At 35.8% G+C, this 24,837-nt stretch overlaps 1 protein-coding gene across 1 annotated transcript in view; it reads right to left on the minus strand.

The window, feature by feature from the left end:
- The window catches only part of SLCO3A1 (solute carrier organic anion transporter family member 3A1), a 330,964-nt gene that overhangs the window by 41,989 nt on the left and 264,138 nt on the right, over positions 1 to 24,837 (minus strand). The window contains exon 4 of the mRNA XM_003755560.4: positions 21,389 to 21,652. Coding sequence (XP_003755608.1) covers positions 21,389 to 21,652 — 264 coding nt within the window. The remainder of the gene's footprint in view (positions 1 to 21,388; positions 21,653 to 24,837) is intronic.

The raw sequence follows: 24,837 nt of genomic DNA on the forward strand, positions 1-24,837 counted from the left end.
ATCCTAAGAAAGTCATTTGTCTGTTTTCTCAAATACAAAATGGGGATAATAATAGCATTTATTTTCCAGAGTACTGAGGATTGAGTGAGAGAATATTTGTAAAAAGCTTAGCAAAATGCCTGGTACATAGCAGCAACTTAATAAATGCTTGTTTTCATCCTTCCTTCTTGACATGAATAAGAGTGTCCCAGTAGAAGAAGGTATGGATGGGTAATCATATGTACCCTTGGAGGAAATACTTATATTGATGAAATGGTCCATTCAGAAAAACAGAGATTAATGAGAATTCACATTAGTTACTGCCTCTTCTTACATCTTCAAATCAAAATGAAAAAAAAAAAAACACAGAAAAAAAGAGGAAACCAAGTTTTTCTCCTTGAAAGGAGAAAGTATTTCCTTCCTGTCTTTGTATCTTACCACCTAAGGGATGTCCCCAGAATTTAGCCAGTATTTAGAAATGCTTATTGATTGACTGATTAAAATACACTGTATCACAAAGAGAAGAAAAAAGAATGATTAAAGAGAACTGAAATAAGACAAATAAAATTGACTCGTATAACCTAAATGTCTTAGAGACTATGAAGTCAGCCTGAAAGGACACTGACTTAAATTGGATTTGTGAGAACAGAAGATAGTCTGTGATTAAGTTGCTACTCAAATTTTGCAAAATCACAGAAATAGAAATGATGTAACTGATGCAGTCCAAGCAAATGTTAGCGTATGCTAATACAAGTTTATGCTAATAGAGCTAAGAAGCCCAGGAGCTATATTTCTGCTTCCATTTCTACCACTGATTGCTGAGCAGCTTAAACCTAATTGTTCATGATTATCCAGGACACTGGATTTAGAGTAAGGAAGAGACTGGGTTTGAATCATGTATTGGATACTTTTTAGTTTAATCCCTTAAAATAGTAAGGTTAAGTTAGTTAACCTTTCTCAGCCTCGGGGTTTCCATCCATAAAATGGGAATAATACCGTCCATGCCACTTATTGCACAGAGTTGTAAAAATCAACTGAGAAAGTAAGTGCAAAGCCCTTTGTAGCCCTTAAAGCGATAGGGATAGGTAATGGAACTGAAATTTTTTGGGAGAGGGTGAGGATATATAGAACTTCTAGACAGGGAAACTCTACCCCTACAGATAAGCACCTTATAGTCTCTACATCTCATAGTTTTATAGAGTTGTCAAGAATAATGAGAGGTAAAGGAATTTGCCCAGCATCATAGAGACAATATGTGGTAGATGTAGCATTTGAATTTAGGTCTTTCTGACCATGAGGTCATTCTAACATGCTGTTTTATTTTTTAAATTATAGTGAAAGAATCACATGACTTGGAATCAGAATACCTGCACCCAATTCCTAGCTTGATTTATATTTAGCCTTCCTAAATCTTGATTATTTTTATTAAAAAATGTGACCAATGATCATCTCCATACCTACCTTATTGGGTTGGTGAGGTTCAAATGAGATCATATACAGTGTTTTGTATCTATATAGTATTACAAGAACATTAGCTTTTTCCTTTCTTCTCTTCTTCCTTCCCATTTCCTTCCTTCCTTCTCTCCTTTCTTCCCATTTTCTTCCTTCCTTCCTTCCTTCCTTCCTTCCTTCCTTCCTTCCTTCCTTCCTTCCTTCCTTCCTTCCTTCCTTCCTCCTTTTCTTCCCTTCCTCTTCCCTCCCTTCATCGTTCCTTCTTTCCCTCCTCTCTTAATTCTTCCTTCCTTTCTTGCTTCTTTCCTTCCTTCCACATTGTACAGCACATTATTTCATTTAATAAGTCGTATCTAAATATATAAGGGAAGGTATGAATGATATCTAGGCCAAACCAGCATTGAGTGAAAAATATGCAGCTTAAGTTGTTGGCAATGGATGAGACTGACGAGAATCTCCAGATTGGCCCTTAGAAGACCAGGCTGACACCATGCTTTATTTTAGAATGTTCTTCAGAGAGACCATATAAAAAGGACAGTGCTTGCTGTGTGTGGTCTAGAAGGTTAAACAAAAAAAAAAAAAAAAAAAAAAAAGGAAATTACTTGCAACAGATGACTAACACCATTTTGACTGGTCTGAAATCAAATGCTCAGTTTGGCGCGGTCCTTAAGACAGCACATAGCTAATCAATTAAATTGATTCTTTTTTTTTTTTGTATCTTCACCTGTTTGTCCTGTAGAGAAGGCCATAAAATAGAAAAAAATCAAGCACTGAAACATCATATTCGCTTGTTTTTAAATAAGAATTAAGCAGTCATCAAAGATACACTTAGCTCATTGCAAGCTACCTTAGAAATTGGTGATAACCCACATGTTTCCCTGAGACTGGAGTGTGAAGTCATAAATACAAGATCACCACAGGATCAGATAGATGAAGAAATGGAGCCCAGATGCAGGAAACACTTATTTAGACTTCAATACTGTATCTTTCTCAGTTGGAGGGAACAAACAGAAAATGACTAAGGACAATAAAAAGACCTTTTGTAAGCAAATAGCTACTTTTATAACTATTCCAGTCTAAGCACCCTTTTGGTGAGAATAGTTATCCTAGCTTAGTTAATACTTTGCTGTTCTCAGATAGTATTTTTGAAAAATCTTAACAATGCACAAATTCATTTCTGGACATTGAAATGTGGGGAGGAAAAGGAGCCTTTTCAGAAACCTAAATGGTATGGAGGGAAATCACAATTGATACAAAACTCCTATCTTTAAAAGACAGATTTCATATATTTCTTCTGGTAAAAGCAATATGTATACACTACAATACAACATAATATGAAATATAATAATAAAATGTACAGTAATACACTAATACAATAAATGTTGACAACCTAATTAAATAATTAACCAATCTTATTCCTTAAGAGGCAATGTGCAAAAATCATCCCTATGGAATTTATAGCTGTTTGATTCAAAGCATCACATAGAAGCCAGAACTTTTTGGTATCTGGGTCTAAATATGGCTAGGGATTTAGGTGTCTAGAGAAAATTACTTGTGAGTGTGTGAAAGCAGTTTACCACATCAAGTCCCATACCATCTGTCTCGAGCTCCCTTTCTCTCAAGCCCCCAATCCCCGTAGGAAAAAGTGAAAAGCAACAGGTAAGAGGAAGGATTTAGGGTGGTGAAACAAGGCAGACCAAAAAGGTGAGTTCTAGGAAAATATATCTGACAGAAGCCTTGAGGCAATATGCAATATGGGCAGTGATGCTGGAGGAACAAGGTGGCCACAGGATTTCTGGAAGGGAGGAATTTTGTTTTTTCCCTAGGTTTCAGACATTCCTGGCACCCAGAGGCATAGGCCAGGTCTTTCTAACCTACTTAGAGTTCAGTTGGCTTCTTTACCTTGTCATATAAACATGTATGGAAAATTTGACAGGGAAATCACACAAATTTCATTTCAGAAGACAAATCAAATGATGAAAAACAATCAACCTTTTAGCCTGCAGAACAGGGCTCTGATCACCAGTCTCCTCAAAATAACATTATAGTTGAAAGGCAATAGCCTTCTAATTAAGAAAAATGCAGCAGAAAACTATTGCTAACTGGTTGAGTACAGGGTGGGTGTGCTACTGGAGGCACATGAGACAAAGACGTGAACTAATTTCTGTGGCCAGGCGAGACCACAGACACAGCAGAGAAATAAACAGGAGGAATAGTTACCGGTTAGAACCAAATGCTCGCCAAAAGAAAGCACACCTGTGGTGGGTGACAGGTGAAAAATGGAACCATTCTCTGTGATAATACGAGAAGCCTCCTGACTTCTGCCTCTGTGCCTCAGTGAGGAAGACTTCAGACCCATACAGAAGGGAGGAAATTACAAAAAAGGGAAAAAGTGGTACTGGTTCTTACAGCCCAGGGGCCTTACACAGGCAAAATAGATTGCTTGGATGCTGGCAGCAGAACTGGATTTTTCTTTTGAGTTCCAGTCATTCATTTGAGTCTTTTATGAAAAGACTAAAAAAATCTGACACAAGAAAATACCTTAGGAAAGGGAGTCATGGATACTTTGGGACATGGAAATGAATCCCAATAAATTTATATTCATCAGCAATGGAAGGAGCTTTAAGTCAGGATTCACAAGAACCCTTCTATATTGGGACTGAAAACTAGGATGTCTATGGCAAAAACCCTTCCTATACTAAAGTAATAAAAGTACAAGCTTTTCTATCATTCAGATACACTGGCCTAGTTGCTGCTCCTCTATCTCTTTAGGATTTTGCCCTGCCCTGTCCTCCATGCCTGGAATTCTACATCTCCTGCTTCTTACCTTTCCCAGCTTCCTTTCACTCTCAGCTCAAATTCCACTTTTTTTTTTTTTTAAAGCCAACATCACCTTAATGATTTGTGTAAAGAAGGAGCTGTTGGTTAATACTCATTATTGTGATATTTCCTGTGGTTAGCAGGGAAGTTGTGTGGACAGATAGAATGGAAATAGCATTGCATTTGGAGCCCACTGGATTCAAATACTAGCTTCATCACTTATTCCCTGTGTGACTGCAGTCAAGTTAATGTAGCTTTTTTGGTCATATAATAATAAATGTTAAATAATAAAAATTATTCTTATTACAATTATGTATATATGTATATATATATATAAATGGAGGAGACCCAAATTAGTATGTTGCCCCATGATATAATAATTTTCTTTTGAATGCTGCTTATAACCTGATTAAATAGATGTCTATAAGCTGGGAACTTATAGGGGAAAAGTATTGTTGGTATAATGTGGCAGGCAACAACAATGATCCTGTTGATTTGATCCTATTCAAAGCCTGTGTTGATGAAATAAATTGATTAGATAGATGGCACAGTGGATAGAGTACTGGGCCTGGAGTCAGGAGAACTCATATTCCTGAGTTCAAATCTAGCTTCAAACACTTATTAGCTGTATGACCCTGAGAAAATCACTTAATCGTATTTGCTCCAGTTTCCTCATCTCTAAGATGAACTGCAGAAGGAAATAACAAACCACTCTGGTATTTTTGCTAAGAAAATCCAAATAGAATTATGAAGAGTTGGACACGACTGAAAAACAATTCAATACCAAAAAGATAGTCAAAATATGCTAAAGAAATCCATTACTATAGTAAAATCCCTTCCTATCTTCAAGTACTCAAAATATGGGAAGCTTTCTTGTCTGGCTACAGTGGCCCATTTGCTCTTCACTAGATGTAACACTTCCTCTCCTATTTCTAGGCCTTTCCACTTATTGTCCCTATGCCTAGAATGCTTTCCTTCCTCACCTTCATCTCTCTTATAGTTTCTGTGATTTCCTTTAAATCTCAATAGGTGAAGAGAGGGAGAGAAAAAATTTGGAACACAAAATTAAAAAAATGTTAGGACAAACCAAGAAACTGACCTGTTATCTAGGTCGAACAAACATTAAACAGTTTGCTATAACTTTTTTTTTTTAAAAAAGATAATTGCACTACACAATGGCTGGCACAGTACAAGTGCTTAATAAATGCTTGTAGTTGAATAACTTTTTACCAGATCAGATGAAAATGAAAACCATGAGATATGTTGGAAAGGCATCTAAGAAAACTGACTTTAAATGATCAGACTATCTAATTCTCTAGAAGGTACTTGGGATAAGAAACTAGTTCAATTTTATAGAGAAAAAATACAATTATAAGAAAGTTGTCTTTCTGAGATGCTGCCTTGGGATATTGTACAAGGTACATATTTTTCCCATAATTTTTCCTCTGTCCTTTTGCCTACAACTCCTTCATTTTTAGAAGCTGACATGGCCTCCTATTTCACAGAGAAGATCTAAGCCTCCATTCCTCAAAACAGTATTATAGTTTGCTGATTTACTTGTTTGTCAACTTGAAGTCCTCTTTCTTCCTCACTTCTTACAGCCAGTTATTGTCAATTATTACACTGTAAATACTTAATAAATATCTGCTATTACAGTATAGGCACTAATTCCACATACCTCATGAGTCTGTTTTGGTAGCTTCCTAATAATATCTTCTCATCTCTACTGTCTTTACCTCATTTGAATCAGCCTTTATAAACTATCTGAATAATCTTTTCTTATGCATAGATTTGGTCATATATATATCACTCCTTGGCTTTGCTCACTCTTGTTTACCAACTAACATTTAAGCTTTTTCTCCTAACCTTTAAAGTCTTCCACAACTTTTTCAGAGTGACCTCATTATTATTTTTTTCTAGAGTGTTCTCATATTATTATTCCCTTCACAAAATCATTGTTTAATGGCCAGGGGTGGGGAACATCTGGCCTGTGGGCCAAATAGGGCCTGCGAAATCATTTGCTAAGACAACCACAGGTGATGATGAGCTATGTACAACAACCTCCCATAACTTAAGTTCTGTAAGTTGATAATTTTATATGGTCTGCTAATAATATTATAAATAATCAAATGTCCCTTGTCAGAAAAAAAGGTTCTCCACTCTTTGTTTAGCCAAAATGAACTTCTTTCTAACCTCATGAACATGTTCTCTGCTATTGCCTTAGCTAATTTTGTTTTCTATGGCTAGAATGTCCCCCTCCTCCTTCTCACCTGTTGAATTTCTATCATATTTAAAGCTGAATTAGAGGCTATTTTCTTCAGGAAAAACCTCTGGATTCTTCCCACCCCTAGCTGAGAAAATTTCCATGCCACAAGCCTTATTCAGTATTTTATGCTTTTCTAAAGAGTTTATCAAATCAGTTTTATCACAATTATTTGTCTTTGTCATAATGTGCTAATATACTGTAAATTCTATAAGACCTTTGTACCTAAATGTAACTCTCTCACTGCCTAGTATAGTACTTGGGACACAATAAAAATTTAATACACTGACTGAATTGACTTGATGATTTTGAAGTAGTCATTCATTTACTCAGCAAAGATTTATCGAATGTCTTCTCTATACAAAGAAATGTGTTAAGAGTTGCTAGTTCCTAGATAGGGGATGCATTAGGTGATTCTCTGAAATTTTTCATCTTATTCTATAAAGATACAAAGAAACATGTCAACAAACACAAAGCTTGTACAGATTAGAAGTCATGAAATAAACCTTAGTGAAACTGGAGTAGACAATCATCTCAGAGGTATGTTACAGGAGTCAGAATATGATCAATGCCCAACCTAAACTTTCCCTCCCCCAAACTAGGACAATGGAATCTGGCATTCAATCTGTACAGTTGACTTCATATGGCTTGTTTTAATAACTTGTTCAGTGTACCTGATGCAAGTTATTAGGACTTTATTAAAAAAAAACAAGCAGAAAAGATCTTAGGATCCTACAATGAGAAGAAAATGTGACTGAGAGATCAGCTGATTCAGTTCTTTATTCCAGGAAGATCTCAATGATTTTGTACAGATAATGAGTTCTAAGGGGAAAGGAGTAGTCAGAAATATTATAATCTCTTTCAGGAGCCCATATCACTGGGTTATTCTGATGGCTCAAATGTTCCTTTCCATGACTAAATTCGTTCCTGTTTTAGTTTAAATATTTATTTTCTTGTTTGGTCCATGAGCAACAATAACACATAATAGTAACCATCAGTCATATTTATATAGTGTTTTAAGTGTTGATTTTCTTCATAAGAACCCTGTGTAGATTGTCAGTGTAGAGTGCTTGTAGGTATGTGTGCTTTTGGGGGGGTAGGTGAGGATTAATTAATATTTATCTTAATCCACTTAATAAAATTATGGAAGATAAAGAATAACTAACATGGTCCTAAGATGCTGATGAAATCTTGGAATATAAGGAATATAAGTGATGAGGTCTTAGACAAAATATGAAGAAATGTTTCTTTTTTGTTAACCCTTCATAAAATGTGAAGAAGTTGTTCAATCGAATTTGATGGCTATGAGTCACAGATCGACAATGTCTTTATGGTCTTTAAAAATAAAGATATACTTTCTGTGGCAGGGGCTTCTAACTTTTTTATATTTTGGACATCTTTGACGAAGCCTGTGGAACCTTTCTTAGAATAATATTTAAATGCATAAAATAGAAACAGGATTATAAAGGAAACCAATTATACTGAAATATAGTTAGCAACAAATTAGTATAAAATTATCAAAAGTTTGTAGATCCCACATTAAGATTTCCTGCTTTACAAAAGCACTTGAGCCAGGAGATAACTATAAGGTGTATGAGCTCTAGTCATGCAGCATTCAGCAATGATGTTCTGGAATATAGCTACTCACCTAGTGGCACCCAATATGCCTAGCAGAGAGTGAGTCAAAAGAGAATTAGTCCTGGCAGTCAGGGGTTGAGCTGTGAAAAAGAGGTCCATGGGGACCTATTGATTGACCTGCTCAGTGAGATGCTACATCAAGGAGGAAGTGCTATGAGGACACCATGAAAAGCCCTATAGAATCACAGCAGTGAGTGACCTCAGCAACATTCCTTTCTAAGTATGTGTCTTCTAGCATACTGTTGATATGTGTCCACTCTTTCCACTAACATTGTGCATATTTGTAGTAGTGTACATGTAGATTTTGTTAAATATTGTTTAGACCTTCACATTTCAACATTATGTCTCTGTTTTGAGTTAATTCTATTATTATTATTATTTATCATCATCATCATCATTATTAGTGGTTGTAGTGGTGGTAGTAGTAGTAATAATAATAAACTAATTTTAGGACTGTGGATTTTGAACCTGGGTAGGCTTCCCCTGAGAGATTCAACTATTACTTTGCTCTGGGAGGTGGATGGGTGGGTGAGATTTGGAGCAGGCAAAAGGAAATGACACATTATTAATGTATTACAGATGAGGAAATTAAAGTTTTAGAGATGTTCATAGATAAACCTTGTCCAAAGTCCCACAGTTAATAGGTATCAGAGTTAGGATTTGAACTCGGACCACTGATTTCAGATCCAAGATCATTTCTACTTCACTAGGTTGTCCCTCTATACTAATTAACATATAGCATTAACTGATATATACTTGATAACTATAACCAATTAATGACTTTAAATGATGATGAACAATCTTCTGCATAATTATTAAAGACAATTAGGGTGATTATACCTTACCTTTTCCTTTTCTATTTTCAAAATTTGCTGAGATTAATGCAATGTCCAACTTTTATCCATCATAGTAGAAGAATAGGAAAGTTAAGATTTTTGGTTTTTAAAAGGTCCTCAAACCTTTTAACCTCTTCCCTTGACATTTACTTTTCACACCTTCCCTTGCCTCCCTTTTAATGTTTCTCTTTTCATGTGAAGAAATTTATTTTGAGTTTCTCTATATCCTTTTGAAAGTAGCGATACAAACTAAATCCAATACTCAATTAAAAAAAATAAATTTGCAAAGCAGCATTAGACCCTAGGTAAAATACGAAGTTTAACTAAGACAAAGTTCCTGTCCTCATAGAGCTTACGTTGTTCATTATGTTAACATAATTTTAGAGCTGCAAGGAGACCTAAAAATAATTTAGTTCAGCCCCCTCGTTCTACACATATGCAAAATTATGCCCAGGGAGACAAAGTGATTTGACCATAATCATCCAGAGAATCAGTGATATTGTCAGGACTAGAAATCAGAACTCTTGACTCATAGATTTCATGCCATCACACATACCCTGTCACATTTTATAATATATTCCAGTATTGTGATTCACCATTTGGTAGGAGGGGCATGCGGGGGTAGAAGGAACCAATTCTAGTGAAGGTTCAAACACATAATGAAACATATTCTACATTTTTTTTTTGTTCTGACTGCAGTTTCATCATTGTATTCAGATGCAGATCACCTGGAACTGATAATTTCAATAGCTTTAAGCAATAAGAGCTTATATAATAACTTGCCTAGGGTTCTACAGCTAGAATGTGGCACAGGACATGAAACCAAGACTCCTTAACTATAGGACAGCCATCTATACAGCCTCATTCTAATGACCAAATAAAAAGAAAATCGTTGTAGATTGAAGATTTGTACTATGTGTAAATAATATATATTTATAAATAATATTGGTCATGAACCAATTTATGGCCTTTTAGTATTTCTTGTCATTTTCAATTCTATTTTATAAAATATATAAAGAAGAAGGCAGTATGGTATAAATGGGTCCAAATCACCTTTCTGATGCTTCCTACTCATGTAACCATGGGCAAGTCCCTCACTTATTTTCCCTGGGTTTCAATATCTCATTTGAAAAATGAGGAATTTGGAGAATACAGCCTCTGATGTCCCTTTCAGATCTACATCTGTGATTCTCTCCTCACTCCTTAGTCCCCTTGACAGAGTGTCCATGACACTGAGCTAGCTGCCACATCATCAACCCTTTAATGAACATAGCTGCAAGCTTGACATATGAATCTTTAGTCTTCTCTCTCCATCCTTCCCAACCCACCACCCACTGGCACTTGAGGCAGCTGTCTTTTCAGATACCAGACAGCGACAGGGGGCAATCCACTCTGCCATCAGCAGGAAGGACTCAGTAGTGAGAGGACTCAGCTTTTGATTGCTTAGTTCTTCTTTTCTTGATCAAAGGGAAGATTTTCCCTACAGATTTTAAACTTCTGTTACACTCTTATTCAGGCAAGAAAATTCTCCTGAGGGTCATCAGATGCCACTGGCTCCAGGTAGTTGACTCTTCCTTCCCCTTTAGATACTGGCAGGGATAAAAAAGCTTTCACAAACCTTTAAGTCCCCATCTTTGCATGGCAGTCACATTGCTTATGTGTGTGTTTGTAGATTTGGAGAGAGAAGTGAGAGTATTATTCCACGTCTACATCAAACACATTTTTGCAAAAGCCATTGCTCCTTCAGAGAGGTTGCACTTACAGCCAAATATAGAGATATGCTGGTGAGAAGCCAACACATAGAGAAAATATCTCCCAGGGATGTAGAACTGATTCCTTATCTTGATTCTGAAAATTACACTGGATGACCTGAATAATACAATTCAAGTTCCAACACAAGCTTCATATAAGTTTGAAGCTGCCCTTCCTTGACTTTCTACCCTCTGTCTTCACTACTTCAGAGTAGTTTTTAATTCTAAAAAATTAAAAGAAAATGTATCACCTCTGAGGCTTTCAAGTACATACGCTATACCCATATATATTTGCAATCCTCTTCTAATACTGTCCAATAAATATTTGTCATCGGGTCAGTTACTTCTTGATACTTCTCTCCACTCAAACTTTCCCCTTCCTCAAATTCCCTCATGTTTCAAAACAAATTTCAAAGCCCCGCTACTCTTTTCTATCAGTTATTATGTGCTTAGCAAAAGCAAATTAGTTGGATTTACCTAGTCAAAATTTAGTTTAAAAAGTGACTCTGTTATTGCCCCTTCAAGAAATCATATCATAAATTTCAAAGGCAAAATATGTATTACTTTCTTCCTAGTGCACAGACAATGGAGACTTGCTTGAATATTCTTCACACATGTACACACAATCTCTCTGTCTCTCTCTGTCTCTGTCTCTCTCTACCTCCCCCATACATGCACACACACACAAAATATACACATATATGCATACATATACACCCACACATAAATGTATATGTATGTGTCTATATGTATATATCTTTAAGCAACACCTATAGTAGTAGTGGAATACACTGCAAGGAGTACTTGGATTTAGAGCCAAGAGGATGATTTCAAATTCAGTTCTGCTAGTTGCTCTTGGACACTGAAGGATCAATCATCACAATAACAGCAGTTGTCTAGGGGCTTGCTACTTGTGTGACCACAGGCAAGTATTTAATCTTTTGGGGCTTTAGTTTCCTAATCTGTAAAATCAGGTCCATCCAACAGGATTTAGTTCCTAAGCCAAGTTACATGGATCCCTTCCGGCTCCATTTCTAAGAAACCTATGTGTTTATGAAAAGTCTTCTGTAAATCTGATTTTTATAAAGCAAATCATATTTTAAATGCTCAAGGGGAGGTGGTCATTTAAAGGAAAACTCTGGCAAAGCCTTTAAAAAATAAAATGAATTATTTTTTCAGAGTGAATAGTCCTTGTCTATTCAATAGATGCAATGGAAAGATTGTTGGGTTTGGACTCAGGGGAATGAGTTCATACTCTAGTTCTACTTCTTGTTACCTCTGTGACATTGGGCATGCCATAATCTCTGTTGACTTCAATTTTCTCATCTGTGCAAAAAAGGTATTGAATTATATTAACTCTGAAGCTCTTTCCAATTGTAAAGCTTTGATTCTACAATTTTCTATATCATGAACTGTTTATATACTGAGGGAAATGATTACTTCTCTTATATTAATAACCAATTATTCATTTAGGGCTAAATTTCCCATCTTTTCTACTTTCTTATTCAAAAATCAGCTGTTTAGATTATTCAGGCAGCCTTTGAAGTACAAGGTTAACAATGACAGAGGAAATTCAGATTTCTTCAAAAAGTTAAAGGAAATTTTAGTTTACATGAATTGATGGATTCTGACCCATTGTGTTTTACTCAGACAGATCTGTATAAAAGTGGATCCTCAATTTTGTCTAGATAAGGGCTTCTTAAACTTTTTCCACTTGTGACCTATTTTTGTCCAAAAAGTTTTTATACAACTCAAATTTTCTAGACCCCTAATCTACTATACTACGATGCCTCTTTGAGGTTTATTTTCCTCTGGAAAATGAGAAAGATAGGTTAGATTAATTCTATGGTCTTCAGGCCATCCTATGCTATGATTCCCAGCATTCATCACAGCTAATGTGTATAGAAGCATAAATCCTTTCTGTCTTTTCTACCAGAGCCTAAAGATAAAGTTATATGGATAAATTTCTCCTGCAAGTATTGGTTTGTTTTTCTGTTTAATAGACACACCAGACTGTGATTATTGCATATCTCTTGGGCTAGAGGAAGACCACTTAATGCTTGAGAGGAAGGAAGTGATGGCGTGGGAGAACACAAGAAGTAGACTATGTGCTAATATTGTTTGTCAAAGTTGAAAGAAACTGTTGATTCCACTTTTAAAGGATTATTTAATTTCTGAATTCAAGTAAATGGTTTTTTTTCAGGGGGTGGAAGGTAATAACTAGTTATCTTCTATGCATGTAGTTATTGAGTCATTTCAGTCATGTTCGACTTTTTGTAGTCCAGTTTGGGATTTTCTTGGCACAAAGATACAGGAGTGCTTTGCTATTTTTCCCCAACTCATTTTACAGATGAGAAACTGAGGCAAACAGGGTGACTTGGCTTGGGTCACACAACTAATAACTGGTTGGGGCCAGATTTGAACTAATGAAGGTGAATCTTTCAGGTTCCAAATTCAGTGCTTTATCTACTGCACCATTTAGCTGCCCATGCAGAGGACTGAGTAAAAGAAAAAAAATCATTGCACATAAGGAAATTGACTGATATTTATGATTAGGACAAGTAAGAGTAACTTACTGATATGTCCACTATAAAGAGTCCTATATTAGCCAGAAAGAATTTCATGCAGAAAACCAGAAAGCAGCATTTTAATTGACATTCTGCAGCATTACTTCACCTTCAAGAAAATTTCCTTTAGTTTAAGGGCTGCCCCAAACAATCATATTAAGGAGACCTTCAGAAAACTACTGCCTATGCTCCTTGAAGTTATAGTTTTTCCTCTCCACTTTTGAGAGTGACAGACAGCAGTAGTAGCCGAGTACCAAACTTTTGGAAAGCCTCAGAGAGAAAAGCTCCCAATCATTTCATTTCAAATATCAGTTTTCCGCCAGTGTTTTAGCTAAAATGGACTGAAAAGAACTCTCTAGACTAGATGTTATTCAAAGTTTCTTCTAAGATTCTGTGATTTTCTAATTCACTCTACCCTTTTCTGATTTCTTTTATATATTTTTTCTTCTATAAACTTGTTATTACTTGACGTGCTTCCAACCCAGACTCTGAGAGGAAACCCTATAACTGTTTCTGCAGGTGCTCCAGTTCCAACTCATTGGCTACAATAACTATTGAAGAGCCAGAAAAAGTTATAGCCCCCAAGTCATTGATACTTTCAAATAGTTCAAAATCAGAAGCAGATTTTATCAATTGAAATACCACTGCAAATGTTCCTTAAGGAACATTGTCCTAGAATTTGTCCTAGACAAATTTGTCCTAGAATTTTGTCCTAGAATTCTAGTTCCTTAAGGAACATGGAATGTGCTAGCAAATTTTTAACAATCAATTATTTGGGAAAAATGTATTTAAGACATACTTTTAAGTTTAATCTGCATCATTAAAATTTTCTTTATCATTTTCTTAAATCTAGACTATCCAGAAAATACATCAAGCCCTGATTTGTAGTATTTGCCAACTTCTGAGTTATAAACACTTAGACTGAAAATTTAATTAGCTAAGTTCTATATATGTCAATCAGGGCTGTGTCCAGCATATCACTGGACCTTTCTTGCAGTTGAAATTTTTTGCCTGTCTTGTCTACCCCATTAGAATCGGAGAATAGGTATTGAGAATCAGTGGCAGGACTGGTGGCTTCTAGATCTCTTAGCCCACAGTCACCAGAGATGACTTGGAAGGTCAGCAGAGGTGTTCTGTGGCATCAGGTTGAGAGTCCAGCAAACAGTCCCAGTACAGACAGAAGCAGCCCCAGTTGCAGTTCCAGCAAATTAGTGCCTCTGAATAGGTAGTAGCAATGGCAGTTTCCAGACCTCTGGGCCCAGAGACACCAAAAGGTGACTTGGAAGATCAGCAGGAAAGGTTTGTCAATAGATTGAGAGGACCTTGGGAAACCAGCATACCAGGAGTGGCCATGATCAGTGATGGGGGTGGCAACTTCCCAAGACTACAGCTCACAAGAGGTCTTTTTACTAGCACTGAGGAAGGAATTTACAGCTACAAATAGACAGGGACATTTATTGCAGTTCCAACACAGAAAAGAGTACTTGTGGTGAGATCCCTAGAAGGATCTCTGAAAGCAGCTGCACAGGACCCCTAAACTTTGGGACATTGCACCCTCCACCCTGAAAACAGAACCCAACTTTAACAAAGAGTTAAAACCTTAGTAATAGGCTAGGAAAATGAGCAGATAACAAAAGAAGTTTCTGACCCAGAAAGTTATATGGTGACAAAAAAGAAATCAAAACACACACTCAGAAGAATCTAACAAAGTCAAAGTTTCTACATTCAAAGCCTCCAAGAAAAATAAGAATTAGTCTTAGGCCATGGAAAAGCTTAATAATAGGTACCGTTTTCCTTTTCTATTTGAACCTCCAGTGCTTAGCACAAAGTTTTGCACAAGAGTGCTTACACATTTTTCACTTATTGATTTATTCCATTATGTATTCAATTTCAATTTATTTTTATTTTGCTTTGTCATTATTCTCAGGACAATTCACACATATACATGCATATATACATATATATGTACACACATATTTCCTAAACTAAGGCTGGAAGTTCCTTATGAGGGCAGAAATTATTGTCGATCTATCATTATCATCAGTTATCCTACTAACAAAATAAATATTAAGCACAGACTTTGCTTAAGGGTGTTAGATAAACAGAAATTTAGTTTTGAAATAAAAGTTTTCTCTTGTTTGAAGATCCTCTATGTCTCAGTAGGAGAAGGAAAGCAAAATTGCTATTTTTCTAGTAGTTTCTATGTCTTCTTTTACCCCAGAATTTAGAGGCCAAGTAGTGCATGAAACAGAAAATGAAAAGTTTTAATAAATAAAGTTGAAAAATAAGGCAAAAAGTAACAAGTTTAAAATGTAAAAGTAAGATATTTTAAAAATGTTACTTTTAGGATAACATTAGCCTATTTTATTTTAGCTGGCCAATTAACATATTAAAAACTCTTCCCTATATTATTAGGTAATAGATTTAATATTGTAGTAAACTTCTGAAACTTTTGATTTTCATAATTTCATTTTCGTCTGACTCTTCAAGACCTCATTTGGGGCTTTCTTGGTAAAGATACTAGCATGGCTTGCCTTTTCCTTCTCCAGTTCATTTTACAGATGAGGAAACTAAGACAAACAGGGTTAAGTGACTTGCCCAAGATCACACAGGTAATAAGTTTCTGAGGTTGGATTTGAACCCAATTCTCTATTCATTGCAAGTCTTTAAGGATTCCCATTTCAAACAAAGTCAAAGAATGCCAAGTAATACAGCATATAGTTTTTGTTCTATAAGTAAGTGGCAGAGAGAGAGAGATGTTCTTGAGATCAGAAAGCCCTGGTTTAAGCTTGTCATGGGCAAGTACTGACTATGTGAACCTGGGCCAGCAAGTCTCTTCACTTCTCACTGTACTAGGAAATTCTCTAAGGCTTTAAATTGCAAAGTAGATGTTGATCTGTAGTGGTAAAGGGGACAGAGAGAGACAGAGATAGAGAGATAGAGAGAGACAGAGAGACAGACACAGAGACAGACAGTGACATAGACAGACAGACAGACACACACACAGACACAGAAATACAGAGAGACAGAGACAGAGAGAGACCCACAAAGAGAGTCAGAGAGACAGACACAGAGACAGAGAGACAGTGACATAGAGAGACAGACAGACAGACACAAAGAAATACAGAGAGACAGAGATAGAGATAGAGAGATACCACAAAGAGAGACAGAGAGACAGACACAGAGACAGAGAAACAGAAAGAGAGAGAGACATTGTGTATATACATATACATGTCTCACAAGTCTAGACCACATAGACATATGTATATAGATGACTACACATTTATATAGCTCTTAGTGAATTGACCTATGCTCTAAGATTTTCTTGGACACTTGCTAGCCATGTGACTGATCAAGTAACCTCTTTGTGGATCATGTTCCTTGTATGGAACTGGATTAGATAACCTCACTTCCTCTTAGGGATCCCATTACATATAAAAACGAAATAATAATACATCCTGGCTCTTTTTTTCAGATGTTTGCATGTGTAATAATTGTTTATTAAATCAATATTTCATTTAAAAGTGTTTGGTGTTCTGAGAGTTTTTAGAGTTGTATTGCCTTCCTTCAGTCTCAGATTTTTCTTTATATTCATTAGTGGAACCCATGCATAGCCTTTGGGTATGGTCAATTCTAAATTAAGAAGTATTAATTATTGGAAATAGAGTCTATGTGTATATAGACAAAAACCCCTTGGGTGACGCTCAACCTTTATGTTCTTGTAATAGCCATTCATTATCTGTATGGTTCTGGGACCACCCTTCCTCTCTCAACCCTTTCTCATTTCCTTAGGCTAGAGAATAGCAGTTACAATTTGTTCTATTCAGTTAAACTCTCATTTCCCCTCTTTTCAGTCCTTAGAAAATGCTATATATAACAAACTTTTTTTCAAGATAAAATTGAATTAAAGTGAATTTTATTTTAAGAAATTTGTGATTCCCTTTATAAACAATGGAGCTGTCCTCAGGAGTTGCAAAATCTGGACTGTCAAGTGCCATTCCCGCCCTTCACTGAACTTGATGAGACTCTAGAATGTAATTTAGCCCCTATTTGATAGCAGCCTTTTTTCATTTCTGGTTTCTTTCTTTACCAAATTGATGCCTAGACTCTTGCTGCTCTATCATCAGGGATAAGCAGATGGACTTTTGAAACTGCTGATTCCATCATCTTGCCTTGGCTCCACTAAAAAAATAGGCCTTGAATTGGGTCCGTTTGCTTTGTGTGTGTTCCTTTATAAGACAGAGATGTTTATGGGACCAAGTTATAAGAAAAGTCAAGGGGAAATACATAATATCCTTGAGTTCTCTGGTACACTACTCTCAAACTGAGCTATTCTCTTATTTTTTTGGAATTGGTAACAAAACTGCAGAAATTTCCAGGAGTCAAAACACTATTAAATGAACTATTAACTTCATATGTTTATGTTCATATTTATTTACTGAGAAGGAGCTGGTAAATGTTATTTATTCTTCCTTAAGGGATACAGCTTCTGCAATATACTTGTATGCTTAAATACTTATGTGGACCTGTGATTTTTACCTATGTGAATATATTTTTCATTGCTGTATAACAACATTAATTAATGATAGAATTAATTAGCACTTTAAGGCTTGCAAAACTCTTTACAAATATTATCTCATTTTTATCCTCACTGCAACTCTGTAAGGAGGTGCTATTATTATTCCCATTTTACAGATGAAGAAACTGAAGGATACATAAATTAAGGGAGTTGCATAGGGTCACAAAGCTATTAAATATCTGAGGACAGATTTGAATTTAGGTGCTCCTAACTCCAGGTCCAGCGTTCTCTCCATTATACCACCCAGCTACCTACAATGCAATGATCACATTCCAGCCATACCTTATCACTATATAGTACTTCTTCATAGCTTTCTAAAATATTTTAAATAGAAGATGTACTATAGATCTACCTCTTGTTAGTTTTAGCATTTTCTGGTATGTTACTTCAATATTTACTATAATATCACCACAGTCCATCTATTATCTTTCACTTTTATTACATTGTTGATTAATTTCATTTCCTACTAATATATGTTTTGATAATAATTATTATGCCATTTTTCATGAAAAAAATCACTGTTGGATTATGATACAGATTGCTTATACCTATTATATATATATTTCCATTTCCTTCCTGGTCACCTGCTACACTAATTCTTTAATCAAGCAATCAATTATTTATTTATTATAATGTATTTATTAAGTTCTTTCTCTGTCAGACATTGTGCAAATGCTGTAGATACAAAGAAAGACATTATCCCAACATTAAAGAAGTTTGGAGTTGGAGGGAGGCAGCTAGGGAGGCACACTAAATAAAGTTGTTGTTCATCCTTTGTTTTCAAAGAGGACCAAAGGACTTTCCTGAGTGATTCTGGGTAAGTCACTTACTTCTCTGTGCCTCTGTTTCCTTATTTGTAAAATGGAAATAATAGCACTGATCTCACATCAAGGATGAAATGAGTTAACATATGTAAAACAGATTGCAAACTTCAAAATACTATATGTGAAGGGTTTTAAATGCCAAACAGAAGAATTTACACAATCCTGAAAGCAATAGAGTGCCCCTGGAGCTTAGTGAACTGGAGAAGGAGTTTTCTGTGTGTGACATGATTAAATTTGTGCTTTTTAGGAAAATCACTTGGTCAGCTAAGTGAAGGATGAATTGGAGTGGGAAGATTTCTTTTGAGATTACCTACCTTTTACTAATGCTATAAATATCTTTTATGTATGTGGTTATTTGCATGTTGTCTTCTTTATTATAATCGGTACCCCTTGAGGTTAGGAACTGTTTCAGCCTTTCTCTGTATCTGTCTGGCATATGGTAATTAATAAATCCTTGTTGACTAAAGAGATCTGGAAAAGTGAGACGGATTAGAAGCCTACTGCAATGGTCCAAGAGAGAGATGATGAGAGTTTGACCTGGGAGACATATAGGAAAGATGTGGTGGGTAGCAGAAAAAGCTAAAGCAATTCTGTTGTCTGCAGTTCCTCTGTCTTACCCCTGACCCTACTTTATATTATAGCCCTCACCCTATCTTCGACTTTCTTTTCTGCTGAAACAGCAAGGGCAGTCCTATGTGCCATGGCGGGTTTACAAGAGATACTTAATAGGAAGAACCTTTCCTGTTACTAGTCCTAGCAATGAGCTTTGTCTAATTAAAAATCTTATAAATCTCCTATTTCCATCCTGAAAGCTCCCAACAAAAGCTCTATCCAATTTTAAGGTTACCCCCTATCTAATTCACCTCCTGCCTAAATTGAAGGCTATCTTAACTTTGTCCTTTTGGTGCTTCAAAAAGTCTTTTCCCCTGCTGGTAGAGCTCCCTTGCTGGTAAACTCAATAAACACTCACTGGTGCCTAAAAATTTGATTTGGGTTTGGTTTTGGTTCTGGTTCTGATATGTTTCTGTTCTGACAATTTTAGCCACAATGTTGAGAATGCTGAAACAAGATTTGGTTACAGACTGAATATATGGAATGTATCATTAAAGATAATATCAAAGTTGTAAGCCTGGGTGACTGGTAAGAAAAAATTGTGGTACTTGATACAACTGTGATAAAGTTGGGAAGAGGAGAAGATTTGGAGGGAAAGATATTGAGTTCCATTTTGGACATGTTTACTTTGAGATATATATAGGACATCAAGTTCAAGAGATCCAAAAGCATTTTTCTGAAATCATTCCTGCATTCTTTCCCAAGGGAAACTCCTCTTATTCAACTATGAATCCTCTCATGACCATTTAAAATTCCCACCCAAGGAATATACACTGTCAGATTATCTCATATGGTATCCATTTTGTTATGTAAATGTATATTCTGAAGTGGGCAGCTAGGTGGTATGGTGAATAAGACCACTAGGTCTGGAGTTAGAAAGCTTGGAGTTCAAATATGACCTCAGACACTTACTGGTTGTGTGATTTTTGAGCAAATCATTAACTTCTTCCTACACTAAAAAAATGGAGAAGAAAATGACTCTAGTGTCCTTGCTAAGGAAATTCCACGGACAATTGTTCATAGGGTCATAAAGAGTCAGATATAACTCAACAACTCTGAACTTGTCCAGTATAGGACTGAAATGGAGGCATCTAAATGTCAAAATCCATTCATTAAATTGATTCTTCTGGGGAAGAATGTAAATATATAGGTATACTTTAGTCTTCAGACTCTAGATACACGCACATTTACTATTTACAGAATTTTAAGATCAGGAACAGATTGGATTTACTACATCTGAAGATTAACTTTATAGATTTTTTTTTTAGGTTCTTTTGGATGAACTCTCTTATAACATGAGCCCTAATTTATTTCATTATTTTTTCATTTTGAAATGCTATCCTTACTTTGGACTTGCTTTCTTGGATGCTTTATTTCTAAAATTGAGCCATTGTTATAAAATATCAGGGAAGAGTACCTAAGAAACTAAAAATCACTACATATATAATATCAAGGACAGGGTTTGATAGAGATCAACAGGCTTTTAAGTTCCCTGTCAACTTCTCATTTTTTTAAAAGCTTTTTCAAGTTGTTGCATCAAATACCAAAATAACCTGAGTTTTCTTTTAAATATTTACCAATGTATTTTGGTTACTAACGTTTTTACCAAAAATTATCATTTTTTTCATTTAAATATGTTTTTAAATATTTGTTACCTTCTTAAATATGTCTTTTTAAAAAAGACTGTTTGAGGCCAAGTGCTTTGGTCAAAGGAACACAGTTCCAATTTTTAAATGCAAATCAACAATGCAATCAATATATATATATATATATACAGAATAATTCATTCTATATACATTCACTTTAGAAATAGCTTTTTAGTAATTCTGAAGATCCATCCAGTCTAGAACAAGATATCGTATTGGTCTAAAGAAGCTGACCCAACTTCTCTTCATATCATTGATTTAGGAAAAATCTGATTCATCAAATATAAATTTTGTGAGCTGTCCAGAGAGGAAAACCGCACCAGACCTATTTTTTCTTTTTTTAGCCCACATCAGAACATGGTGGTGAATTTAACTATTCAGAATGTTAGAAAGCATCACAAGGAACTAGAGAATTATTTACCTCTTAGCTGCTGAAAACAGGAGGTGCTGTTGTCCACCTCCAGTGGATACCTCAGGACCCCATTGCTGGGCTTGGGTCTTTCGTAGTCTCTTTCAGGGAGCATGGCTTGCTCGCTCTCCACTGTGGGATCTGGGTGAGGGGACAGGGACTGTGGAAACCCAAACATCAAGAGAGAGGAGAAGAAGAGTAAGGCACCACAGAGCAGGAAGCCTACCCACCAGGCACCGATCCAGCGGGGGTCATCTGGGGTGATCTCCAGGACACCTGCAATGGCAAGATAATATCTTAGCTATTTTGTCCATAAAGAGCTCTTCCAGGTCTTTAAAGATGGACACTGCACATTTCAGCATGGAATATCTGAATTTTTCTCTTTACAACCTGTATGGAATTCCATAGTGAGGTGACTTTGGAAATGGACTGTCTGTCTTTTGGAAAACTCATCATTCCACATCAGTGTGAAAACATCAGTGTTTTCTATGGCCTAAGACTGAGCCTTTTTCTCATTGCTCTCTTACTTTGTCTCTGCTCTTTTGGAGTAGAGGGATATAGGGTGGAAAAGAATGGCAAAGAGGCAGGTAATATTTATAAAACAACTGAGAACTGACTAGTTAGTGAACATGTAAGACATACACAAAACAAGCAAACAAAATTTTACCTTTAATTTCATCTACAATTTATGGTGCTCTTCATTTCTCTCATTCCCCAAAGTATCTAAATTATAAGATGCTTGTTGCTTTCAATTCAATCCAAAATTTATACATGCTCAATAAACAACAAAAAAATGAAAATATTATGTTGTGGTCCACACTCAGTCCCCACAGTCCTCTCTCTGGGTGCAGATGGCTCTCTTCATCACAAGACTAGGCCACTATTTTCAAGTTGACATTTGATATGTTAATTCAAATTTTGGTTGGTATTCTGGAGTATACAGTTTTAAACTATCTTATATAATAGCCTCTTGCAAACCAACTCAGATATATTCAGAATAGAGTTTGTTAAATTTGAATAAATAAATGAATGGCCATTCTTTAGGTCATCAGGGAAAACAATATTATAAAAAGCTATATACAACAAACTAAATTTGTGGATATTTTTACATCTTTAAAGTATATCACCATTTTGCAAATAAATACTTGCTGTTTGATGGAGTAAAAGAGGGAAAAGGAGCCCGGGAAATAGTTCCATGTCACCTTGGAACGAAGAGCTCTAAAGATCTATGACCCATTGTATTAATAGAAATTATTATAGAAGAGACAAGGCTCTTTCTAACCACTGCTGACTCATTATAGGACATTGGGTGAGCAACTGTGATTCTTGTGCCCTGCCTATGAAATGACAAAATTGACTCTTCCAAGGGGATGTTAGTAGCTAGTAGTCAGCCTTTAGAAGTATAAATGCAGCAGAAATTATGACTGCCTTCACATAGGGATCAAATCAAATGTTATCCAGTGTCATTGGTGCTAATGTGAATTTCTGTATTCAGACTGATAAAGGACACAATTTAGGAAATACAAACTCATGATAGAAGAATTAACTCTGAGCTGGCAGGGAAAAAAAAAAACCACATATATGCGAACCAAAAAGGAGCAAAAAGAAGCAAAATTGCCTCAGGTAGCTGAGCAGGGATGTTTTCCCCAGTCATTTACTCTGTTTCTTCACCTGCTGCAAGGCGATAAATGAAAACAAAAAGAAGTAAAAGGCGCGGTTGTATTTTTGTCTGTTGTCTGTATACTCCACAAATGGGAAATAGGAGAGTTGGCAGATGTGAATGAGAAAAGAGAAACCCGGGCAGTTATTTTGGGGGACCCAAATTAGTAACACATTAGAAGTCGTGTTTTCCTTAGAAACATAACAATGTCTGCTCTCTGTATGTGAGAAAATATCCCGCAGATTTAAAGGAAATGTTTCTGTGAATTTGTCAACTCGTTTCTGGTTGAATTTAGTATGTGTGTAGAATAGTATAGCATCACATTTGTTTATAATTTGTGAGTCTCCAGATAGAACTAAGTGAACCTAAATAGGTATCTTCTGAGAAAACTGGGAAAGGTGTCTGAAGGCATGAGGAGATAGAGCTTTTAATGGTCCAGGGAGATTTAATTGACTATTTGAGGGAAGTCTATGTTTTCCCCCTCCTTTCCATATTCATTGCCCAGTACATTGTGAGAGTGAGAGAAAATGCAAAAAAGGAAACCAAACAATAAAGGATTTGACTTCTTTTGAAAGCAAAGAAGCTATATATCATGCCTTATAATTATTGAAATTGATTTTAATCATTTTGAAATGACCATAACTAGAATTAATCTTTTCCCAGATAGGTGGTTTCTATCATCTTTAGTCCAAGGTAAGCCTTTAGACAAAGTGACGAATTGTGAAACATTGAAACTGGGTACTGGGAGAATCTGGAGAATCTTAGTGGCATTCTTGCCATGGATGGGTATCCAATGGTAATCAATCAAATTGAATCAAAATCAAATTTTGATTTGAAGTTGTAAAAACCTGAGTTTTTACTCAGTTCTGACTCTTTCATTTAGTATATATGTGACTACAGGCAAGTTACTTCTTTCCTATGGGTCTGAGTTTCTACATCAGTCAAGTGAAGTAAATGATGATGATGATGATGCTTTGACTGCCTTGGAATCCTTTGAATGTGTTGATCACTCTTGTCTCCCTGATTCTCCCTTTATAGGTTTCTGTGACACCATTCTTTCCTGCTTTTCCTACCTGCTGGACCACTCTTTCTTTATGTCCTTTACTGGATTTCATTCAGGTTACAATGTCCTCTGAGATTTTATCCTGGATTTCCTTCTCTTTGCCCTCTATGTTATTTTTCTTTGTGATCTTATTAGCCCTCATGAATTCAGTTATCACCCACTATACTGTTGATGCTCAGATATATTTATCTATCTCTAACTTTTCTCCTAACTTCTAGATTCATATTTCTAACTGCCCAATGGATATCTTGAACTGCATGTCTTATAGACATTTCCAATTCAGCATGTGAAAAACTGAACTCATTATTTTTACCCCAAGCCCTCCTCTCTTTCTAACTTTCCTGTTTCTATGAATGGTAGCACTATTCTACATGTCTCAAACCTTAGATGTTCAAATCTTCACTCTCTCTCCTCTCCCATAGTCAGTCAAATTGCTAAATCATGTCAATCCTACCTTTATAATATCTTCCTTATATGGTCCCTTCTTTTCTCTAATACTGTCACCATCTTGGTTCAGGTTATCATTATATCATTCTAAGACTATTACATTAATTCCCTGGCTAGTCTCCCTGCTTCAAGTATATCTCCACTCCAATCTGTTTTCCAATCAATTGTAAGATTGCTTTTCCTAAAGCACTGATTTGATCATGTCATTCCCTATTCAAGGAAGTCCATTGCTTTTCATTACTTCCAGGAATACAAAATACAAAACCAACAGACCCTATTCCCCCTCCCAAG

Source organism: Sarcophilus harrisii, chromosome 2 (assembly GCF_902635505.1).
Source record: "Sarcophilus harrisii chromosome 2, mSarHar1.11, whole genome shotgun sequence".
Taxonomy (NCBI): Eukaryota; Metazoa; Chordata; class Mammalia; order Dasyuromorphia; family Dasyuridae; genus Sarcophilus; species Sarcophilus harrisii.